Source organism: Cynocephalus volans, chromosome 9 (assembly GCF_027409185.1).
Source record: "Cynocephalus volans isolate mCynVol1 chromosome 9, mCynVol1.pri, whole genome shotgun sequence".
In the NCBI taxonomy this organism is placed as follows: domain Eukaryota; kingdom Metazoa; phylum Chordata; class Mammalia; order Dermoptera; family Cynocephalidae; genus Cynocephalus; species Cynocephalus volans.
Window position 1 is genome coordinate 133139985 of NC_084468.1, and position 21928 is coordinate 133161912.

The 21928-nt window shown below is 35.9% G+C and overlaps 1 protein-coding gene across 6 annotated transcripts in view; it reads right to left on the minus strand.

Moving 5' to 3' along the window:
- LRBA (LPS responsive beige-like anchor protein) overlaps window positions 1–21928 on the minus strand; it is a 754439-nt gene that overhangs the window by 463752 nt on the left and 268759 nt on the right. For all 6 annotated transcript variants that reach the window (XM_063108839.1, XM_063108840.1, XM_063108844.1 and 3 more), the window contains exon 36: window positions 2820–2928. In XM_063108839.1, the coding sequence (XP_062964909.1) occupies window positions 2820–2928 (109 nt within the window). The remainder of the gene's footprint in view (window positions 1–2819; window positions 2929–21928) is intronic.

A 21928-nucleotide genomic window follows, 5' to 3' on the forward strand; every position in this document is an offset into this window, starting at 1 on the left:
TTTAGGAAATTCTTACTGACGCAGATTATAAATTAAATAGATTATTAAAAATAAAATCATTAAGTGATAATCATGATCACAAATATTTTACAGATATATTAGTTTAGACAAACTAAAATCTAATACTTGTTTTAACAAAAAGATGTTGTGCAATGTGTATATTCATACATAACACCATGTTTACATGACAAGATCCAGTGTTTGACACGACAATTATTTTAATAAATATTCTATTGGGGTTTTTTTGGGGGGGGGAGGTGGGTAATAAACACTGTCTACAGCTTTAAAATTAAAAAACAAAGTTAACGTATACACCTAATCAATGATGTCATGACATTCATAGAACTTCTATATAAGTCAAAACCAGAAGATGTCAAGGATATCCAACTCCAATGATAACCATGCAATGAATTAAAGACATGTGAAGGAGGAAAGAGAGAAGTTGAAGTCTTAAAGAAATAAAATGAGGAACAAAACAATCATTATAAACATAATAAACTACAAATATCAGAAACAAAATAATACACTAATAATTTAACTACTGATGGAGAGAGAGGTAAGGCTAGGGATTAAAGAAAGTAAAGCTATTAACAAATAACTGATAGATATGAAAGACAAACAGACATACCTAACATAAGATTATTAAGTGCCATTTAGTAAAGAAAAAGAAAAAAAATGGAAAAAAATATTCAAAATATAATTTTTCTAAATTTCCAAGAACTAAAAAAAAATGTGAAATCTGCAGATTATAACAAGAAGCTATGTTCCAGAATAATTTGATAAATAATACTCAATTCTGAGCTATATTGCTGTTATGGCATTGAATTTCATGGACAAAGAAATCTCAGGCAGAGAACTGAAGAAGCAAATCAAAAATTGAGGAAAAATACCAGACTGTCCTCTGAAAGCAACATTTCAAGCCAAAAGACAATGAAGCAATGTCTACAAAGTTCTAAGGAAATGAAAGTGTTAAAAGTGATTAAATCAATCAGAATTCCATTCAAATATAAATACAGCAGGCAAATATTCTTAAACATAAAAGAATTTTAAGTTTACAGCACATATGAGCCCCTCGTGGAAATAGAATAATGAGGAAACCTAGCCAACTAAAAATTGACTGGAAAGAATAAACTTGGAAATTAAAAGTTGCCACTAATAAAATGCGGGTGGGAAGATGGTTACTGAATTCACTTAAATATAGGACAAGCACTCAAGTACTATCAGAATTTTGATTATAAAACACGAATGCTATAAATTTAGAGAATACAAAAATTAAAATACAACTTTAAAAACTGGGAAGTGAGAGGAGAGAAAATAAAAGGAAAGTACAAGAGGACTAATGTCCTCAGCTCTCATAGCAGAATGTGCGTTGATATATACAATATAAAAAGCAGTGACATGAATACACTAAAAAGAATTGAATAATATGGCTTGGTGAATTATATCTCAAAAAAAGCTCTTGTTTAAAACATAAAACCATCAACCTTTTAATTTTTTTCATAATTTATTAACCTATTCTTTTAGAAAATAATGATTTTTTTGCTTAAAAAAAATTTCCTTCTGTTCTTCCTTGATTCATTTTTATTTTGCTAAATTTACATACAAAACTGCAATAAACAGTCTTGTGTACCTATCCTTACATACTATTACTTTTACTTGCCTGAGAGATATACTCACAAAAATAGGATTACTGGATAAATGGGAGTTTGTGAGTGTGTCTATATAATTATTTTAATAGATAAGACCATACTGCTTTCCCATAAGACTAAAAATGTGCATTTCCAGTAGCAATATAAAATGCTCTCTCTTTTTCCTTTCTCTCAATCTGAGAATAAAGAAGCGATAGATCACAATTTCTCTAATTTACATTTCCTTGAATATTTCTGTGAGAATCATTTTATATGTTTACTAGTCACTTAGGTTCTTCTGTGAATTTCCTATTCATAGCCTCAGAGTATTTGTCTATTGGGTTGTTTTCTCTTATCATTTAATAAGGATTATCAGTACAGTGAACATATTAATCATTTATCAGTCATATGCATTAAGTCTTTCCAAGTTGTTTATGGTATCTTTTCTCAGCTAACCATTATATGTAGTAAAAGATGTCTACTTTTGTATTTACATTTTCTAAATATCCTGTATTGGTTACCAAATTCTCACATATGCCTCAGGTTCCACTTTTACAATTTTCCAAATATTTTTCTAAAATGTTTACTATATCACCACCTTTCATCCTATATCCTTATACCATCTGGGATATTTTTAATATAGGCTGCAAGAAGAACATAGATACTGTTTGGAACAAAACTAGAAAATCTTATTAAAGGGTAGAAAACAAAATATAAACTAATGAAAAGTCATTTCATACTGATTAATATATGTATTCTGGGGTCTTGCTACATGTGTGAGTGTGAGGGAGAAAAAACATACTAGTGTTTTATTTTGCCATAGAGATTTTTTTCATTTCTGGTTAACTAGCTCCATCTTGCCCAAAAAGGGCCAAAGCCCTTCACTAATTTTCTTTTTTGGAAAATCATCAGAGCCCAGACCCACCTCTCATTATTAGCATCAGGACAGCCAAACATAGAAGCTACTCTGATCAACTCGTAGCTGAACTGGAGTTGAGATGAAAGGGCTAAAGAGATACATACTAACTTTCCAGAATCCCCTATAACTCCCTCACAAGCTTAATTTTTAATATTTTGATTAAAAAAATTAAAAGGTTTCCTTAGGCCATAATGCCATTTTACCTGGGCATTTTCCCATGATTACCATTAAAACACTGTAATTACCTCACACCAAGCATATGTGTAACTTACCTCAAATTCTGCATGTCTGTGAATATCCTCTGCTCTCTGCCTGCTCAGGATAAATTCAGCTTCATTTGCTACTCTTACGAGATGATCCTTCATTGTTTGGCTAAGCAACCTACAAGAGATGAATATTGTCAAATAAATGTGTGTACATACACACAACATTATTCAGTGCTCAAAAGTGGTATGCATTGTTATTTGGGGAGGAAGGAAAGTTTACTCTCCTCTTCTGACATTAAATACAACGAGGTACCATTGTTTCACACTTAAATAATTGAAAAATATAACAGCAAAAGGTTATCTTTCTGGCAACAGCAGATTAGCTTCTCTCAGATTAGCCATACAACAAGAGTAACTAAAAATGTTGGATTAAAGTGTGTTTTAATATTTTTAAAGGCAATGGAAAGTCACCAAGGCACCTAAGATTTAAGGAATAAAGATCCTAAGAGAAGAAAGCACACAGAAGACATTTAGCACGACTTTTCTCATTGAAGCATTTGCTATTCACAAGTAGGAACAGAGAAATTAAACAGAGCTGTCAGCAATCCCACAGAGCTAAGGAGACAAAAAGTGAGGTTCACAGCCTGTCAACGTGGAAGGGTCCTCCTGGTAAATTACCCACACTTTCAGTGGGAATCGAAGTATACCCTATGAAACAGGAAACAGACCAGGCCTCAAAAACTGAAAACTTCAGAACACTGAGACCTTAAAACAACATTATGGTGATTTGTACCTAGATTAATTGGTAACCAAAGAGCTATAAGCAAAGTTATCTGGGTGGGGAGGGAAAAAAAAAAAAAAAACAATGTAGGAGGGCCATGGTAAAACCCCATTTTTCACAGGACATCAGAAGGGCTACATGCTAGGAGTAGGCAAACTGGAAATGGGTAAACTCTAACAAAGACAAAAAAAAAAAAAAAAAATCCAGCCTTGAATCAGCTCAGTCCCTAAATTAACTTAATCAGCCCCTAGTCTAATTATTGATTAGAAATCAAAAGGAAAAAGTCCTCTCTAGAGGAAGATAATATCATACAGAGACTTAAATTTACTCTTTTGATTTCAAAATACAACTTCTAACATTCAATCACCAGTCAGGTACAAGAGACAACACCAAATGAATGAAAACAAAGTAGAAATGAAAACTGACTCACAGAAAGAAAATCAAGATACTGAAGTTTCATATCTGGACTCTGACATAAATGTAGTTAATAAGTTTAGGACAAGAGACTATATAAAAAAGAATTCCAGTACAGAATGGAAACTGAACAAAACAAAAAAATATAAAAATAAGAATAGATTTACCACCTCATTGAACTCAGTCAAAGAAGGGTAAATTAACTGAAAGATAGGTCAATGACAACTAGGCTAATGCGTAGTAAGAAAAATGATGAAAATTTGAAAAAATAAAGAACAGACACATAGGAGGACATGGTAAAAACATCTAGCATAAGTGTATTTGTAGTACAAAAAAGAGCAGACGCATAATTAGAAAAAAGCAATATATAAAGAGATAACGGCCAAAAGTTTTCTAAAACTGGGAAAAAACACTGACTACATGTTGATGGAGTGCTACAAACCCCAAGCAGGATAAAAGAAAATTACACTTAGGCGTATAATACTAAAACTGTCAAAGAAAAGAAAATCCTAATAGCAGCCAGGGGGAGGGTAAGTAGAAGGGGGAAGGACATCTTATTGCCTTCAAAAGAACAACAATAAGACTGATGTAAGCCAGATAAGGATGCAATGAACTGTCTTCAAAATGCTAAACAAAAAATAGCAGCTAGGAATTCTACAATAAAACATTATCGTTCAATAATGAAAGTGAAGAGATTCAGAATATACCACTGTGAAGAGTCTTTTTCTAAATAAACTGCCCTTATCTGTTTAAAAGCAGAGGCCCCCAAATGAATTCAACTGCCATAAAGCCCTTCCCAGGGAGTTTCACAACCAGGAAAGATTGGCTCCTACCAACTAAGATGAGAAGGTAGCACTGGGATAAGAAATCACTTAAACAGGCATGTCACAAAACTATTATACCTCCCATTTATTCTCCTAAAGTCCCATTTATCTTTCCTAACTGTCATTTGTTTACTGCCAAGTGCCCTTCAGACCCTCCCCTTTACCCTATTAGGATGCCATATAAGTCCTAAATTCTAACCACCTCCTTAAGTCACATTTTTCTATAAACTCCTGCTTACTTATAAGAGGGTACTTCAAAAAGTTCATGGGAAATGAAATTAAAGAATAATGGAACTATTTCCATAAACTTTTTAAGCACCCTCATATATGACTAAAAATCTTTCTTTACTCTCCCTAATCTGTCTTTTCTCAGCTTAATTCGCAGGCTTCCGAACGCTAACCTAAGAGAGTATAGAAAAGGTTTTGCCTCACCAACAAAAGAAAAATAAGGATATTTTATGACAAAGAAAACAGAATTTGCCACTAGCCAACACACATTCTTCAGACAGTAGATACAAGTTGAGGAAAAAAAAAATACAAGCAACAGAAATGGCAAACATGTATTTGAGTCACAAAGCTATTAATACATACAATAAATCCCAATCAAAAATCCTAGCAGGTCTTTCTGTGGAATTTGATGAGTTGATTCCAAAAGTTATACAGAAATGTAGAGAACCAAGAATAGCTGAGACATTCTTGAAGAAGGGGAAAAGGAAGGATGAGGATGATGGTGATGATGATGATAAAGGACTTACACTATAAAATAGAAAGACTTATTATAAAGACACCAAAATTAAGACAGATGAACAGACCAATGGAACAGAAGAGAATATCCACAGACCCATATATTTATGGTCACCTGATTTATCACAAAGGTACTTCTGCAATGAGTAAGATAAAGTTGATCTTTTTCAATAATTGGTCTTAGATTGATCACATGATGTTCATATGGACAGAATTAACCTTGACTTCTATCTCAAACCATACAAACAAATCAATCCCAAATGCATCATAGATAAGACCTAACCCCTTCTAGAAACATACATATACAAAAATCCTGTAGATTATATTTAACAGATGCCAACAGGGAAAAATAATTTTTAACTACTCTTTTATAAAGCATTAAAAGAATACATTTTAAATATTTTTTAATTTTTAAAAAATATGTTAAAAAAAAAATTAATATTGAATCTAGAAAGGTCACTGGATTGAAGTACTAAAATTATTTTTAAAATTTACATAGCACAAGTAACTAAACTGACACTAGAAAACAGCCACATAGAAGTTAGACCTGGCCCCGCAGCGCCAACGCGCACCGAGCAGGTAGGACTCACCACCGCCAGATCCGATCCCTAGCCCAGCAGAGTGCACACCAATCTGAGAGTCAGCCTGAGAGAGAGGCCTGAGTCCCGCAGAGGTCACGCGCCTATGGTGCCAGCACGTGACCAAGCAGGTAGGCCTTGCAGCCGCCAGAACCCATCTCCAGCCTGGCCAAGTGTGTACCAAACAGACAGGCACCCCACCAGAGAGGCCAAAGTCCCATGGACACCACGCTCCCCACAGCGCTAATGCATGACCAAGCAGGTAGGCCTTGCTGCCGCTAGACCCCATCCCCAGCCCGGCCAAGTGCACACCAATCAGAGAGGCATCCCGACCGAGAGGCCCAAGTCCCATGTCCCACGGAGACCACGCACCAAGTGGTGCCAGCGTGCTACCCAACAGGAGGGCCTCACCACCACTGGACCCCATCCCCACCCCGGCTGAGTGTGCACCAGCCAGAGAGCTGCCTCCCTAAAGAGGCCTGAGACCCGAGGTGACCACACCCAAGGTGGAAGTGGGCAACTGAGCAGACACTGAGGCAGCCATGTCAAATTGGCAGCCCCCGGCAGAATCCTAGCCCGACAATAGTCTCAAACCAGTGGACCATGAAATCCCTTGCCACAATGACTAAACATCAAAGGAAAGATACCAGAAATATGAAAAATCAAGAAAGTATACTATCAAAGGGTAACAACAATCAAGCTCTAGATCCTATAGAACAAGAAGCCCTTGAAATGTATGACAAGGAATTTCAAGTAATAATTCTAAGGAAACTAAATGAGATACAAGAAAACTCAGCTAGACAACATGATGAAATGAGGAAAAGAAGAAATGTACAAGGAAATCAATGCCCTGAAAAAGAATGTAGCAGAGCTTGACAAGCTGAAGAACTCATTCAACGAAATAAAAAACACAACGGAGAGTTTAACCAGCAGGCATGCAGAAGCAGAAGAGAGAACTTCTGACCTTGAAGATGGGCTGTTTGAAATAACACAGGCAGACAAAAAGAAAAAGAAAAAAGAAGTAAAAACCTTGAAGATGGGCTGTTTGAAATAACACAGGCAGACAAAAAGAAAAAGAAAAAAGAAGTAAAAACACTGAAGAAAATCTAAGAGAGATACCAGACAACCTTAAGCACTCACATATGCCAGTCATGGGTATTCTAGAAGGGGAGGAAAAAGGAGATTGCATTGAAAATGTATTCAACAAAATAGTGGCAGAAAACTTCCCCGGAACAGGAAAAGACACAGATCTTCAGATTCAGGAGGCTCAAAGATCCCCAACTGTATGCAAACCAAAAAGGTTCATCTCCAAGACATGTTATAGACAAATTGGCAAAACTCAAAGACAAAGAGAGAATCTTAAAAGCTAAAAGAGAGAAGTGTTAAATCATCTATAAGGAAGCCCCAATCAGACTACCATCAGACTTTTCATCACAAATCCTAAAAGCCAGAGAGGAATGGGATGATATATTCAAAATACTAAAAGACAGAGATTGTCATCCAAGAATACTCTACCCCACAAGGCTATCCTTCTGAAATGAAAGGCAAATAGTATATTTCTCAGACAAACAAAAACTGCCGGAGTTCACTACCACATGACCACCCTTACAAGAAATTCTCAAGGGAGTACTGCTTTTGGTACCTGAAAAATAACTACCACTGCCATAAAAACTCAAGAAAAATCAAAACCCACTAGTAAAATAAAAATGTCAACAATGAAGAGAAAAAAAAGTTAATCTACAACCCAAGGAACCAACAAATACAGAACACAAACAGTAAATCAGAAAGAAAGGAACAAAAGACACTTAAGACATCCAAACAAAAATCAATAAAATGCTAGGAGTAAATCAACACTTTTCAATAATAACTTTTAATGTAAAAGGATTAAATTACTCAGTCAAAAGACACAGACTGGGGCCGAGCCCGTGGCGCACTCGGTAGAGTGCTGCGCTGGGAGCGTGGCGATGCTCCCGCCGCGGGTTCGGATCCTATATAGGAATGACTGGTGCACTCACTGGCTGAGTGCCGGTCACGAAAAAAAAAAAAAAAAAAAGACACAGATTGGCTGACTGGATTAAGAAGGAGTACCCTACTATATGCTGCCTTCAAGAGACCCACCTCACCTATAAAGACTCACATTGACTAAGAGGGAAAGGATGGAAAAAGATTACCATGCAAACAGAAATGAAAATCAAGCTGCAGTAGCTATTCTTATATCTGATAAAATAGACTTTAAACTAAAAAACATAAAAAGAGATAATGAGGGACACTACATAATGATAAAAGGATTGATACATCAAGAAGACAAAACAATCATAAATATATACACACCCAATGTTGGAGCAGCCAGATTTGGAAAGCAAACTCTATTAGATCTAAAGAAGGAAATAGACACTAATACCATAATAGCAGGGGACCTAAACACCCCACTGTCAATACTGGACAGATCATCTAAGCAAAGAATCAGCAGAGAAACACAAGATCTAAACAACACTCTAGACCAACTGGACTTTGCAGATATCTACAAAACATTCTATCCAACAACCTCAGAATATTCATTCTTCTCATCAGCACATGGATCATTCTCCAGGATAGATCACATGTTAGGTCACAAATCAAGTCTCAATAAATTCAAAAAAATTGGAATTATGCCATGAGTTTGTTCAGACCACAATAGATAAAAATTACAAATCAATAAAACACTAAATTCTGGAAACTATACAAACACATGGAAATTAAACAGCATTCTACATAATGACATATGGGTCCAAGAAGAAATCAAACAGGAAATCAAAAAATGTATTGAAACTAATGAAAACAGTGATGCATCATACCAAAACCTGTGAGATATGGCAAAAGCAGTACTAAGGGGGAAATTTATTGCATTAAAGGCTCACCTCAGAAGAATGGAAAGATGAGAGGAGAACAACCTAATACTTCACCTTAAAGAATTAGAAAAATAAGAACGTTCCAATCCCAAACTTAGCCGATGGAAAGAAATCATTAAGATCTGAGCAGAACTTAATGAAATTGAAACCAAAAAATGATACAAAAGATCGATGAACCAAAAAGTTGGTTTTTTGAAAAAGTAAATAAAATTGACAAACCATTAGCACAGCTAACTAAAAAAAGAAGAGAGAAGACCCAAATAACAGAAATTAGAAATGAAAAAGGTGATATTACAACTGACACCTCCAAATACAAGGAATCATTAGAGTCTACTATAAACAACTATATGCCAACAGATTTGAAAATCTGGAGGAAATGGATAAATTTCTGGACACATACAAGCTACCAAAACTGAGCCAAGAAGATGTAGAAAACCTGAACAGACCAATGACAATAAAGGAGATTGAAGTGGTTATCAGAAGGCTCCCAACAAAGAAAAGCCCAGGACCAGATGGATTCACAGCAAAATTTTACCAACTATTAAAAGAGGAATTGACACCAATTCTCTACAAACTACTCCAAAAGATTTAAACAGAAGCGATTCTCCCAACCTCATTCTATGAAGTAAACATCACCCTGATACCAAAACCAGGTAAAGATACAACTAAAAAAGAAAACTACAGGCCGTTATCCTTGATGAATATAGATGCAAAAATCCTCAATAAATACTAGCTAACAGAATACAGCAACACATATGCAAAATTATTCACCATGATCAAGTGGGATTCATCCCAGGGATGCAAGGTTGGTTCAACATACTCAAATCAATAAATGTGATACACCACATCAATAAAATCAAACACAAGGACCATATGATCATCTCTATAGATGCTGAAAAAGCATTTGATAAAATTCAACATTTGTTCATGATAAAGACTCTCTATAAGTTAGGTACAGATGGAAAGTATCTCAACATAATTAAAGCCATATATGCCAAACCCACTGCCAATATCATCCTGAATGGGGAAAAGCTGAAAGCTTTTCCTTTAAGAACAGGAACTAGACAAGGATGCCCACTCTCACCACTTCCATAGTGTTGGAAGAACTAGCCAGAGCAATCAGAGAAGAGAAGGAAATAAAGGGCATCCAGATTGAAAAAGATGAAGTCAAACTGTCCTTCTTTGCAGATGACATGATCCTATATATCAAACAGCCTAAAGCCTCTACAAAAACACTCTTGGAGTCGATAAATGATTTCAGCAAAGTAGCAGGATACAAAATCAACACACGAAAATTAGTAGCATTTCTATTCTCATCTGAGTGATGTTGAGCATTTTTTCATGTGTCTGTTGGCCATTCGTATATCTTCCTTTAAGATGGCCATTTCCAAATCACAATACTAAATTGACTTGAGTAGTTGTAACAGACCATATGTCCTGCAAAGCCTAAAGTACTATATGGCTCTCTACAGAAAAATTATGGACCACCTTTGGGCTAGAAAGTGAGGCTTAAGTCTTTCTCCTTATACTTCTAAAGTCTTTGAAGTTTTACAACTAGCAATAATTAAAAGAAAGGAAAACAAAAAATCCTTAAAGAAAATAAAAAGGCTTTTTGCTTTTCGGCCACTTTTTTCATATCTCTATTAAGCTCATATACACTATTATAATTTGACTCCATATCTACCCTCTCCTTTATCTCTCAGCTATGTTAGAAGTTAATGCAATATCTTGTCTACAATTTTGGGGTGACATCATCATCAAGGTATTTTTTCAAATGCTCTTAAACAGTACACATTTAGGCATTACAGATAAAAACAATCCCTAGTGTTATTTTAAAGCCTGCTAATGAATAATTTCCTATGATTCTACAGATAGTAAAAGCAAGGGCTTTCAAGAGTGCAGATGTGAAATATTGGTTTGTGCTCCTTAGTTTCCCTCTAGAGATGTAAAAACCACACCATGAATTTAACATCAATACATTGCCTCAAAGCACTCAAACAGTAATTGAATTGATTAGTCAATGGCACACCATCTTACCAGTCACCAAATAAGTAACCTCAAAGTTATTCTAGTCTCCTCCCTCTTCTCTACACCTTCCTCCAGGCCACTAATCAGCAAATCTTGTCAATATTTCCTCCATAATATCTCCAAATTTAATTTATGCTATTTCACAGCAAATGCCCTAAAAATCAAGGCTTCATCATTTCACCCACATTTTAACTGAGTAAGTCTTTTGAGGGCTTATTATGATCTTTTCACATTTTGTTTTCTTAAAACAATCAAACATTTATTCAGCAACTATTATACTATAAAGACTAGGCTAAGCACTGGAGATGAGCTTTCCTCACATTTTAGTTGGAGATAAAGAGAATACACTGAAGTTCTTTCCAACTTTAAACTCCAATATAAGTGCTGTGGTGGACATTCTGTAAGGTGACCTCCAGTGACTAGTGGCCTTATATGATCCCATCCCATTGAGTTCAATCTGGGCAGAATGTGGTACTTGTTTCTAGCAAATGGAATATGGTAAAGACAATGATATCATCATTCCATAATTGGGTGACAACACATGGCAAAGGTGATGGGATAGTCATTCTGGTGTTTATGTTACATAATAAAGCTCTGCCTTAGCAAACTAAAGCAATTCTCCTGCCAGCTTTGAAGAAGTAAGCTGTCATGTTGTGAGAAGACCATGTGACAAGGAAGAATGAGCAGGCTATAGGAGCTGAGAGCATTCCCCAGTGACACTCAGCAAGAAAATGGGACCCTCAGTCCTACAAAGCCAAGGAACTAAATTCTGCAAAGAACTACATGAGCTTGAAAAAAGACCCCAAACTACAGAAAGGAGTGTAGCTTGGCCAACACCATTATAACAGACTTGTGAAACCCTAAGCAGAAGATCCAGCTAAGTATGCTCAGACTTCTGATACATGGAAACTGTAAGAAAGTAAAAGTAAGTGGTTTTAAGGTGCAAAATTTGCAGAAATTTATTACACAACAACAGATAAGTAATACAAGTACAATTAGAAGATAAGAATATGTTTGTTATCATAGTTCTGTAGAAACAAAGATAGCTATGAGCAACTCAGATGCGAAAAGCTCCAATAGAGAACTAGAGCATAAAGGTGGGCCTTACATAAAGCGCAAAAGCAACAAGGAAAGGAAAAGACATTCCAGACAACTGTATAACAAAGTTATACGGGGGGTGGGGTGGGGGTATATTTTAAAAAGAACTCAAATACCGCTTCCAGCCATTTATTTTTCAAAATGGACACTTACTGCTATAAAAATTGATGGGCAGATAGATAACAAAGATAATGTTGTCTTGATGCTTCATTAATTTTTCTAGTTATGCAGCATAAAATATACGTTGTTAAAAAAAATCATGTAACACTTTAATAATGAAGCAACAAGTGAAAGCCCCCAACCCCTGTACCCATCCATTTTCAGAATAAGCTAGCACCACTAACAGTTTGTTTCTATCCTTACATTGTTCTAAACTTATAGAAACATATGGTATGCATGTGCATGCATATATGTAGTACTTGTGTATGTATTTACATGCATGTATGTGTTTTTTGTGTGTATATAAAAATATTTAACACTTAAAGAGTCATATTATACAAACTTGTTTATTTTACCTAGTGGTACACCATTATACAGAACACCTACAAAAGATTCCTGAGGATGAAATGTACCTTAATTTATTAAAATAGTTACTTATTCAGAGATCATTCATTATTTCATTTTCTACCCTCTCTGCTAACGTAATCACTATTTACCCAGTTACTGAAGCTAGTAATATCAGTCATATATGATAATTCTTTCTTCATCATCCTTCACATCCAACAGACTAATGGTACACTGTTCATTTTACCTCTGTAATAACTCTGAAGCTCTTTCTCTCTGTAACATTTTCCAGTGCTCTCTGGCACTCAGCATCACAGCTTCAATTTTTACACTAGCCTCCAATCCAACTTATTTCCACTTCTTCATCAGGGTCATCCTTCTAAAATGAAGATCTCACTATCACTGCACATGTTAAAAAGTTTTAGCCACCTTCCCATATCTACAAAAGTGAGTAAACACCATTGTATGGCTTAGATAACAGCCTCATTTTCGTAAATTCTTTATACTCAAGTATTGTGGGCCAGAAACTGCTTACCCAAACATTGTACCTATTCTTTAACACTTCTTTGCCTCTGTTCCCACTGTCCCCTAGGCCAGCAATGACCTTACTTCGCATTCCATCCTGCTTACCTTATCAATCCTTCAAAGCTAAACTCAAAAGTCAACTTCACTAAAAAACCTTTTCTAATCCTATACTGGCTTCCCCTCCATACAACTGATCCCCTACAAAGGTGCACATGCCTCTTTTGTGGTATTTTTTTGCATTATATTATTCTGTATAACACCATCTCAATTATGTATTTATACATCTGCCTTCCATTCCAGATTGCACCAACCATGCATAATATATATCCTTATATCGACAGAGCAAAGAACAGTGCCTAATCATTGCTGGGGGCCCAGTAGTGCTTGTAAGAAAATAAATTCTTTGAACACCCACTTCTGCCAGGCACTTCTAGACTACTAACTGTAAGAAATACAAATATGCATCACACTGTCCACAGTGGGTTTAAAACCTAACATACGAAGTTAGAACTACATACTACATACAAATAGCAAGGTACTTTAAGGTTCTTAAGACATTTTCTTCTCTTTTCTTCAACAATGCATAGCACTTTCTGGTTTTCCTCCTACCTAGTGACTTCTTCACTGTTCCCTTTGCTACAGTCTCTTTCTCTGTACTACATTTATATTTTGACGTGTCCCAAGACTCAGTTCTGTGCTTTTTCTTCTACCTAAATGACTTATCAAGAGTTATGACCTTTAAATCTCACTCATTCCTAAGTTTCCATCTCTCACCCTACTCTTTGTCCCCTGTATTTCTGACCCACAGCCAACTTCCCAACTGAAATCTTCACTTGGATCCTCAATGGGCATTTCAAATATAGCATTTCCAAAGCAGAAATCTTGATTCTGCCTACCCAGTGCCAATAATACCTCTTCTACTATCACTAACTCAGTTTTTCCCACCACAATAAATAGCACCTAAGTGCACTCAAATAAACCCTACAAATGATTTTATCATTCCCTCACCTCCAAATCAAATTCATGAAAGCAAGTTTTACAGCTCCAACTATTAAATATACTCATCTCATATATCTATTTCTCTCCATCACCATTGCTACCGCATCATGCTATGTCACCATCATCTCTTGTTTGGGGTATTTCAGTAACATCTTCATTGATTTCTCTGCGTCCATTCTTGTCCTGTACATTGACCCTATCACAACGTATTCTTCTAAAAACATATATTATGATTTTGAGAAAACTGGATATCAATATGGAAAAGAATGAAACTGGGTCCTTACTGCTGTAATTTGAATGTTTGAGTCTCCTCCAAAATTCATGTTAAAACAGTCACCAAAGTAATAGTATTAAGAAGTTGGGCCTTTACAATATGATTAGGTCATGAAGGCACCTTCCTCATGAATGGGATTAAGGCACCATATTAGAATCAGAGATCCAGCCCTCACCAGACTCTGAACTTGCTGGCTCCTTGTTCCTAGCCTCCAGAACTGTGAGAAAGAAATTTCTATTATTCATAAATTACCTAGTCTCATATTTTGTTATAGCAGCACAAATGAACTAAGGCACTTACCTTATACCATATATAAAAACTAACTCAAAATGGATCAAAGACCAAAAAATAACAGCTATAACTATAAAACTCCTAGAAAAAAAACACAGGAAAAATTCATGGGGAAAACAAACAAACAAACAAAAAAACGCTGTGACCCTGAATTTAGCAATAACTTCTTGGACATGATACCAAAAGCACAGGCAACAAAAGAAGAAAGAAAGAAAGAAATTGGAGTACATCAAAATTAAAACCTTCTGTGCATCAAAGGACACAATCAACAGAGCAAAAAGACAACCCATGGAGAGAAAATATTTACAAATTATATATCTGATAAAGGATAGTTAATATGGAGAATACATGAAGAACTCCTACAATTCAATGACAACAGAATAACCTTATTCAAAACAGGGAGAGGTACTTGAATAGACATTTCTCTAAATAAGACACAGAAATAGCTAACAAGCACATGAAAAGATTCTCTATAGTGCTAATCATTAAGGTAATACAAACCAAAACCACAATGAGATAACACCTCACATCCATTAGGATGGCTACTATCTTAAAAAAAACATCATAAAATAAGTTTTGGTAAGGACATACAGAAATGAGAAACTTTGTGCCCAGTTAGTGGGAATGTAAAATAGTACAGGTGCTACAGAAAACACCATGGCGGTTCCTCAAAAAATTAAAAATAAGATTGCCTTGTGATTCAGGAATTCCACTTCTGGACATATATCCAAAAGAACTGAATGTAGGGACTCAAGAGATATTTGTACAACTCTATTCATGGCAGCATTATTTACAATAGCCAAAAGGTAGAAACAATCCAAGTGTCCCTCAGCAAATAAATAGATAAACAAAATGTGGTATACATATACAACTGATTATTATTCGGCCTTAATAAGGAAGGAAATTCTGACACAGATGAAAACACTGATGAACACTGAAGACATCATGCTGAGTAATCCAGACACCAAAAGACACGTACTGTATGACTCCACTTATACGAAGTACCTAGAGTAGTCAAATTCATAAGACAGAAAGTTGTCTGGTGGTTGTCAGGGGCTGGGGAAAGGAGGAATGGAAAGTTATTGTTTAATGGGTAGAGTTTTTGTTCCCCAAGACAAAAGTTCCTGAGATAGATGGTGATAATAATTGTACAACAATGTAAATGTACTAACAGCACTGAACTGTACACTTTAAGATAGTTAATACAGTAAATTTTATGTTAAGTGTATTTCACTGTAATTTTAAAAATAAAAATTCTTTTAAAAGCACACTTAAGTTAAATCTTACTATCAAAAAACCCATAAGCCATATCATGCTACTGCTCTGCTTAAAACTCTGCCATGTATTCTTACTGAAAAAGATTAAATCCAAATTTCTTAGCACAGCTTAGAGGCCCCTATATGATGTGAAAATTAAATACTTCTCTGACATTTCCAAACCTTACTCTCTTCTTTGCCCATTTTGTTCCAGCCACTGTGGCCTTCAATTTGATTCAACAATACACAAATAGTTCCCTCCTTAAGGCCTTGTTCTTGCTGTTTCCCCATCTCAGAATGTTGTGACCTAGATCTCAAAATGATTAGCTATTTCTTTTTCTTCATTCAAACCAAATATCTCTTCTTCACAAGTCTTTTCTAAACATTCCACCTTGGCTTCCCTATAAGACTTTCCCTCTTTACTCTGGTAACATTATCCTTTTTTGTTTTCTTCTAAGCATTTATTACTATCTGAATTGTCTCATTTTGTTTACTTATTTGCACTCTCCTCCATGACAGCACAGACTCATTTACAGCTACATCCTCAGACTCAGAAAGGTACCTGGCGCATGAATACAATCAGTAAATAAGTATTGAATAAATGATAGAAAATGAGGGCCATAAACCATCCCCCCATTTATTTTTTGTCCTTTCTTTAATTCCTTAAGAGCCAATTCAATCTTCTTTCCCTCTGAGGAATATTCTGCAATTCTATCCTACAAAGACCTTTATTTTATGTCAATCTTATACCTAATGCTTAGTATATACATACCATATATCATACTTGTTTATCATACAGTATCTTATAAAAATTCTATTAGAATTCTACATATATTGCTCTTTTCTCCGAATCAGACCACAACTGATTAAAGAAGCACACCTTTGCTTATTCTTTTTTAATCAACCAAAGCATCTAAGAGGTACCGTTCAGTTAGTCTATACTCAATCATTATTTGATGAATGGTTTATGGAAATATTTCAACCCAAACATTCTCAATACCTAAATTTATCTAAGACATTAACAGCAAAATCATAGAGCTATTAGATTAGATTTCATTATACCACTAATTTAAATATGAAATATTTTCATAGCATAATACAAAATACTTAAAAGCTAACCTTACTTATTTAAAAGAATATTATAAAAATTGATTAGGATGTATGTAAAGTATTTAATAAACTTTAATAGAAGGGATGCATATATATTTATCCTTTCACAATTCACAAACTGTTTTAAAATCAGTATCTCAAAAGGTCCTGACTACATACCTCCCACTTATTTTAAATATATATACAAATATGATTTGTCCTTTCATTAAGGAAAATATAAAAATGTCTTCACAAATTAAACTAATAAGATATCTAAATGATTTTGGGGGGGTGTTGTTTTTTTTTTACTTTTCTAACGGGCCAATTTGCCACCTATATGCTTATTTTCCAAAATATACAAATTATACAGTATTTAACAACTACAGTTTTATCTAACAGTTGTACAAACTATTCTTTCCAACAAAGAATTTATAATAAGCAGTGTCAAAATGTTGGGTTTACTGTAAACTAAATTAAATCTGTAAATGCAGAGAACAAAATGATTCACATTTTTTTAATATTAAGAAGAAAAACTATGTATAATTTATACCTACACTGCAAAGGGGAAGGAAAAAAAATGCATGTGTCAGCCTTAAGAAACAAACAGCCCTATCAAGTGACCAACTAGAAAAGATTCACACTAGAGGCTTAATAAATAACAGTAATGATGACAACCATCTCCCAAAACTACATTACAGCCCATTGTCCACATCTGATTATACTAGTCTAGACCTTGGCTAAGTACATACACACATTTTCACCAAGAGTTTTTTCAATATTATTGCTCTGTTTCCTGGGCTTTCTGTGACCCCTATTAGCAACAACTGTCATATTTTCGCTACTATACGTGACCATTGCTGGAAAAGGAAAGTTACCACTTTTCTGAACGCTAATCATTGAGAATGTGGAAACACTTGTTCCTGAACTGGCAATCCTTCTAACATTGTAATTTCCTTAGAATTAACTACAGAGAATGGTCACAAAACAAAACTGAGGGGGAAAAAGTATTTCTGAAGACTTCCTTCAGTAATATGAGAACTACTAAAGCCTCATTTTTCAACTTATAATCTCCAGATATAAATATAGCCTTTATTTTCACAGTGAAGAATTACTAACTCCGTGTACCTGCCTCCCTGCTCATGCATCTGTCTCTCTCTCTCCCTCCTTCACACAGCACATTCAATAACATATTACCACAAAAATCCTTAAATTGCTATCTTTCTACACCTGTCTGAATTAAAGCTCTCAGTAACAACTTTGAATAAGAAATATTAAGGTTCTAACACCACAGAACACAAAAGCCCGAAGCCTTGGAAAGAATACAGTGATGAACAAGAGTATTCAGAAAAATAAAAAAAATTAATAGGCTTCATACACATTTATGGCCACCCTAGCTCTTTCTCAGTTGAGATCTAATTCAAGTAGTACCCATTTTCTTCTGGAAAGCAATATACTTGATAGAGGGACTACAGTGTGTACAAACGCTTTACTACAATTGGAAAAGAAATAGCAAATACTCTTATTATTATTTCTTCAGAATATAAGAGCTCAGTAATTTAATATAAATGTTAAATTTAATATAAATGTCACAGCCTGACATCAACTGCTTTTTCCAAATTTATTTTATACAATAATTCCTAGTTGAGCTTTTTTTTTTCTAGTCGAGTATTTCTTAAAAATTCATGGTATTACAGATTAGGATAGAAAGCAAAGGAGCCAGTTTGCAAGCTGGAAGATTCTGGATGAAAGAATTACTCAGGATTATGAAAAAATTTATTCTCAAGAACGTGCACACATACAGAGAAGATAGTTATATGTGGAAAACCAAAACCACTGAGTATTTCGTTATTTTTATGGCAGAGTAGTATTCCATTGTACATATATGCCACATTTTCATTATCCAGTCATCCGACGATGGACATTTAGGCTGTTTCCAACTCTTTGCTTTTGTAAATACAGCTACAATAAATATGGGGGTGCAGGCACCCCTTCAACATGATGATTTCCTTTCGGTACATACCCTGCAGTGGAATTGCTGCACTGTATGGCAGTTCTATCCACAGTTGTTTGAGGAACCTCCACACCATTTTCCATAATGGCTGCATCATTTTACAGTCCTGCCAATAGCGTAGGAGGGATCCCCTTTCTCTGCATCCTTGTTAGCATTTGTTATTCTGTATCTTTTTGATAACAGCCAATCTAACTGGAGTGAGATGATACCTCAGTGTGGTTTTGATTTGCATTTCCCTAATGATTAGTGGTACTGAGCATTTTTTTCATGTGTCTGTTAACTATTTGTGTATCTTCCTTAGAGAAATGCATATTCAGGTCCTTTGCCCATTTTTTATACAGGTTTTTAGCTTTTTACTGTTAACTTGTTTAAGTTCCTTAAATCCTTTGTCAGATGCATAGTTTGCAAATATTTTGTCCCACTCTGTAAGTTATCTTTTTGCTCTGTTGTTTCTTTTGCTGTGCAGAAGCTTTTTAGTTTGATATAATCCCACCTGTTTATTCTTCCTTGTGTTGCCTGTGCTTTGGAGGTCATATTGATAAAGCCTTTGCCCTGTCCTACTTCCAAAAGTGTTTCCCCTACGTTTTCATCTAGGAGATTTATAGTTTCAGGTCTTATATTTAAGTCTTTAATTCATTTTGAATTGATTTTGGTATATGGTGAGAGGTGTGGGTCTAGTTTCATTCTTCTACATACAGATGTCCAGTTTTCCCAGCACCATTTACTAAAGAGGCACTCTTTTCCCCAATGTATGTTCTTGGTGCCTTTGTTGATGATCAGTTGGCTGTAAGTATATGGGTTGATTTCCTGGTTCTGTATTTTGCTCCATTGGTCCAGGTGTTCATTTTTATATCAGTACCATGCTGTTTTGGTTACTACAGCTTTGCAGTATAACTTGAAGTCAGGTAGTGTTATACCTCCAGCGTTTTTTTTTTTTTTGGTCAGGATTGCTTTGGCTATTCAGGGTCTTTCATCGTTCCATATGAGTGTTAGGATTGGTAGGATTGTTTTTTCTTTTATTTTTTATTGAATCATAATTGATTATACATATTTTTGGGATTCAATGTTGATGTATGTTGATCAAATCAATATTACTAGTATGAATATTCTTACAAAGTGTACTTATTCTTTATGTCCCTTGTCCAATTTCTCCCTATCCCCCATTTACTCCCCCCCCACCACTGATAACCCTAGATTTCTTCTCTCCCTCTGAAAGAGTAATGTTTATTCTGTTGATTTGTTGCCTAGATGATCTGTCCAATGCTGGAAAGTATGTTCAGGTTCCCCAATATTATCATAGAGCAGATACTTCTTCTGTCACTCTGAAATGGGCTTTGTGGAGAAAGACATCCTATTATTTTTTTGGTATCTGCTGGTGATTTTCCTTGTCAATGCACTCCAGTGGCTGGCAGACCATCTCTGTGGTGGTTGTGACGTCTAGCCCAAGGCACTGGCAGTGTGCATGGTTGTCGGCAAGGATCCGGTCCCTGGCTCCACACCTCAGGTCCCATGGCAGGCCCCGAGGCACTGGTGGTGTGCCCGGGCTGGAACTAGTTTTTTCTCCTTTGCTTACATCTGAAATCAGGGAACTTCCTGTGGGAACCAGTACGTGAGCTCTGTGGTTGAGCTAAATTGCTGTTTTGCTGCTTCCCAGTGGGCCCTAGGGAAGACTTTTTGTGCAGCCAGGGTTTAATGGTTGACTTTATAAGTACTTCTGGCTCTCCAGAGACCGGATACACCTGGGCTGCATAGAAACTCTGATCTGGGCCTGAGTCTTTTCATCAAACTGCACCCCATGCAATTCTACATTCCCAACCAGTCTCCTCTGAGTGGTCCTGTGAAGATTGGGGGCATATCAGCTGTCCTAGCTGTGTCCCAGTGTTCTCCCAGTGGGCCCATCTCCCCCATCATCCGTGCTCCAAACACTTCCCACAGGACGGGCCCTGTGCCAGTCCCTTGTGATGACTCACCAGCTTCTGAATGGCTCCCCTTTTTCAGCTGTTCTGGCTCCTCACTCCTGTGTGGGTCCATTGGAACCCTACCGGTGGTCTTGCTGTCCCAGGGGCCACCAAGGCCCTCTTCTCCCCTGCTGCCTCCAAGCAACTCCATCCAAAGGGCACAGCTGCAGCTTCTGCTAGCTCCTGCTCCTTGCGCTCAGCAGTTTCAGCCTTAAAGCAGCCGCCGCACAAAATGCTCTGAGCAGTTTTTTCTTTCTCTCATCATGGCTTCTCCCACTTCATGAGCTCTGTAGGTCTCTCCTCCTCTTCCCCTGAGCTCCGGCAGCCCCAGCTTGGCTGTTGTTACATTTTTATAGTTGTAAATTGGTTGATTTGTGTGAGAGAGTGACGCTGGGGACCGTCTCTTCCACCATTTTGAATGAATTCCAGTAGGATTGTTTTTTCTATTTCTGTGTAGAATGACATTGGTATTTTGAGGGAGACTGCACTGAATCTGTAGATTGTTTTTTCACAATGTTAATTCTTCCAATCCAAGAACATGGAATGTCTTTCTAACTTTTTGTGTCCTCTTTAATTTCTTTCAACAGTGATTTGTAGTCCTCATTTTAGAGATCTTTTACCTTCTTGGTTAGATGTATTCCTATGTATTTTTTTGTTTGTTTTGTTTTGTTTGGGCCACTATTGTAAACGGGTTTGCTTTCTTGATTTCTTCTTTTGCTAGTTTGTTATTGGAGTATAAAAACACTACTGATTTTTGTGTGTTGATTTTGTATCCTGCAACTTCACTGCAATCATTTGTCAATTCTAAGAGTCTTTTTGTCGAGTTTTTTTAGGTTGTTCTATATATAGGATCCTGTCATCTGCAAACAGGGACAGTTTGATTTCATCTTTTCCGAGCTGGATACCCTTTATT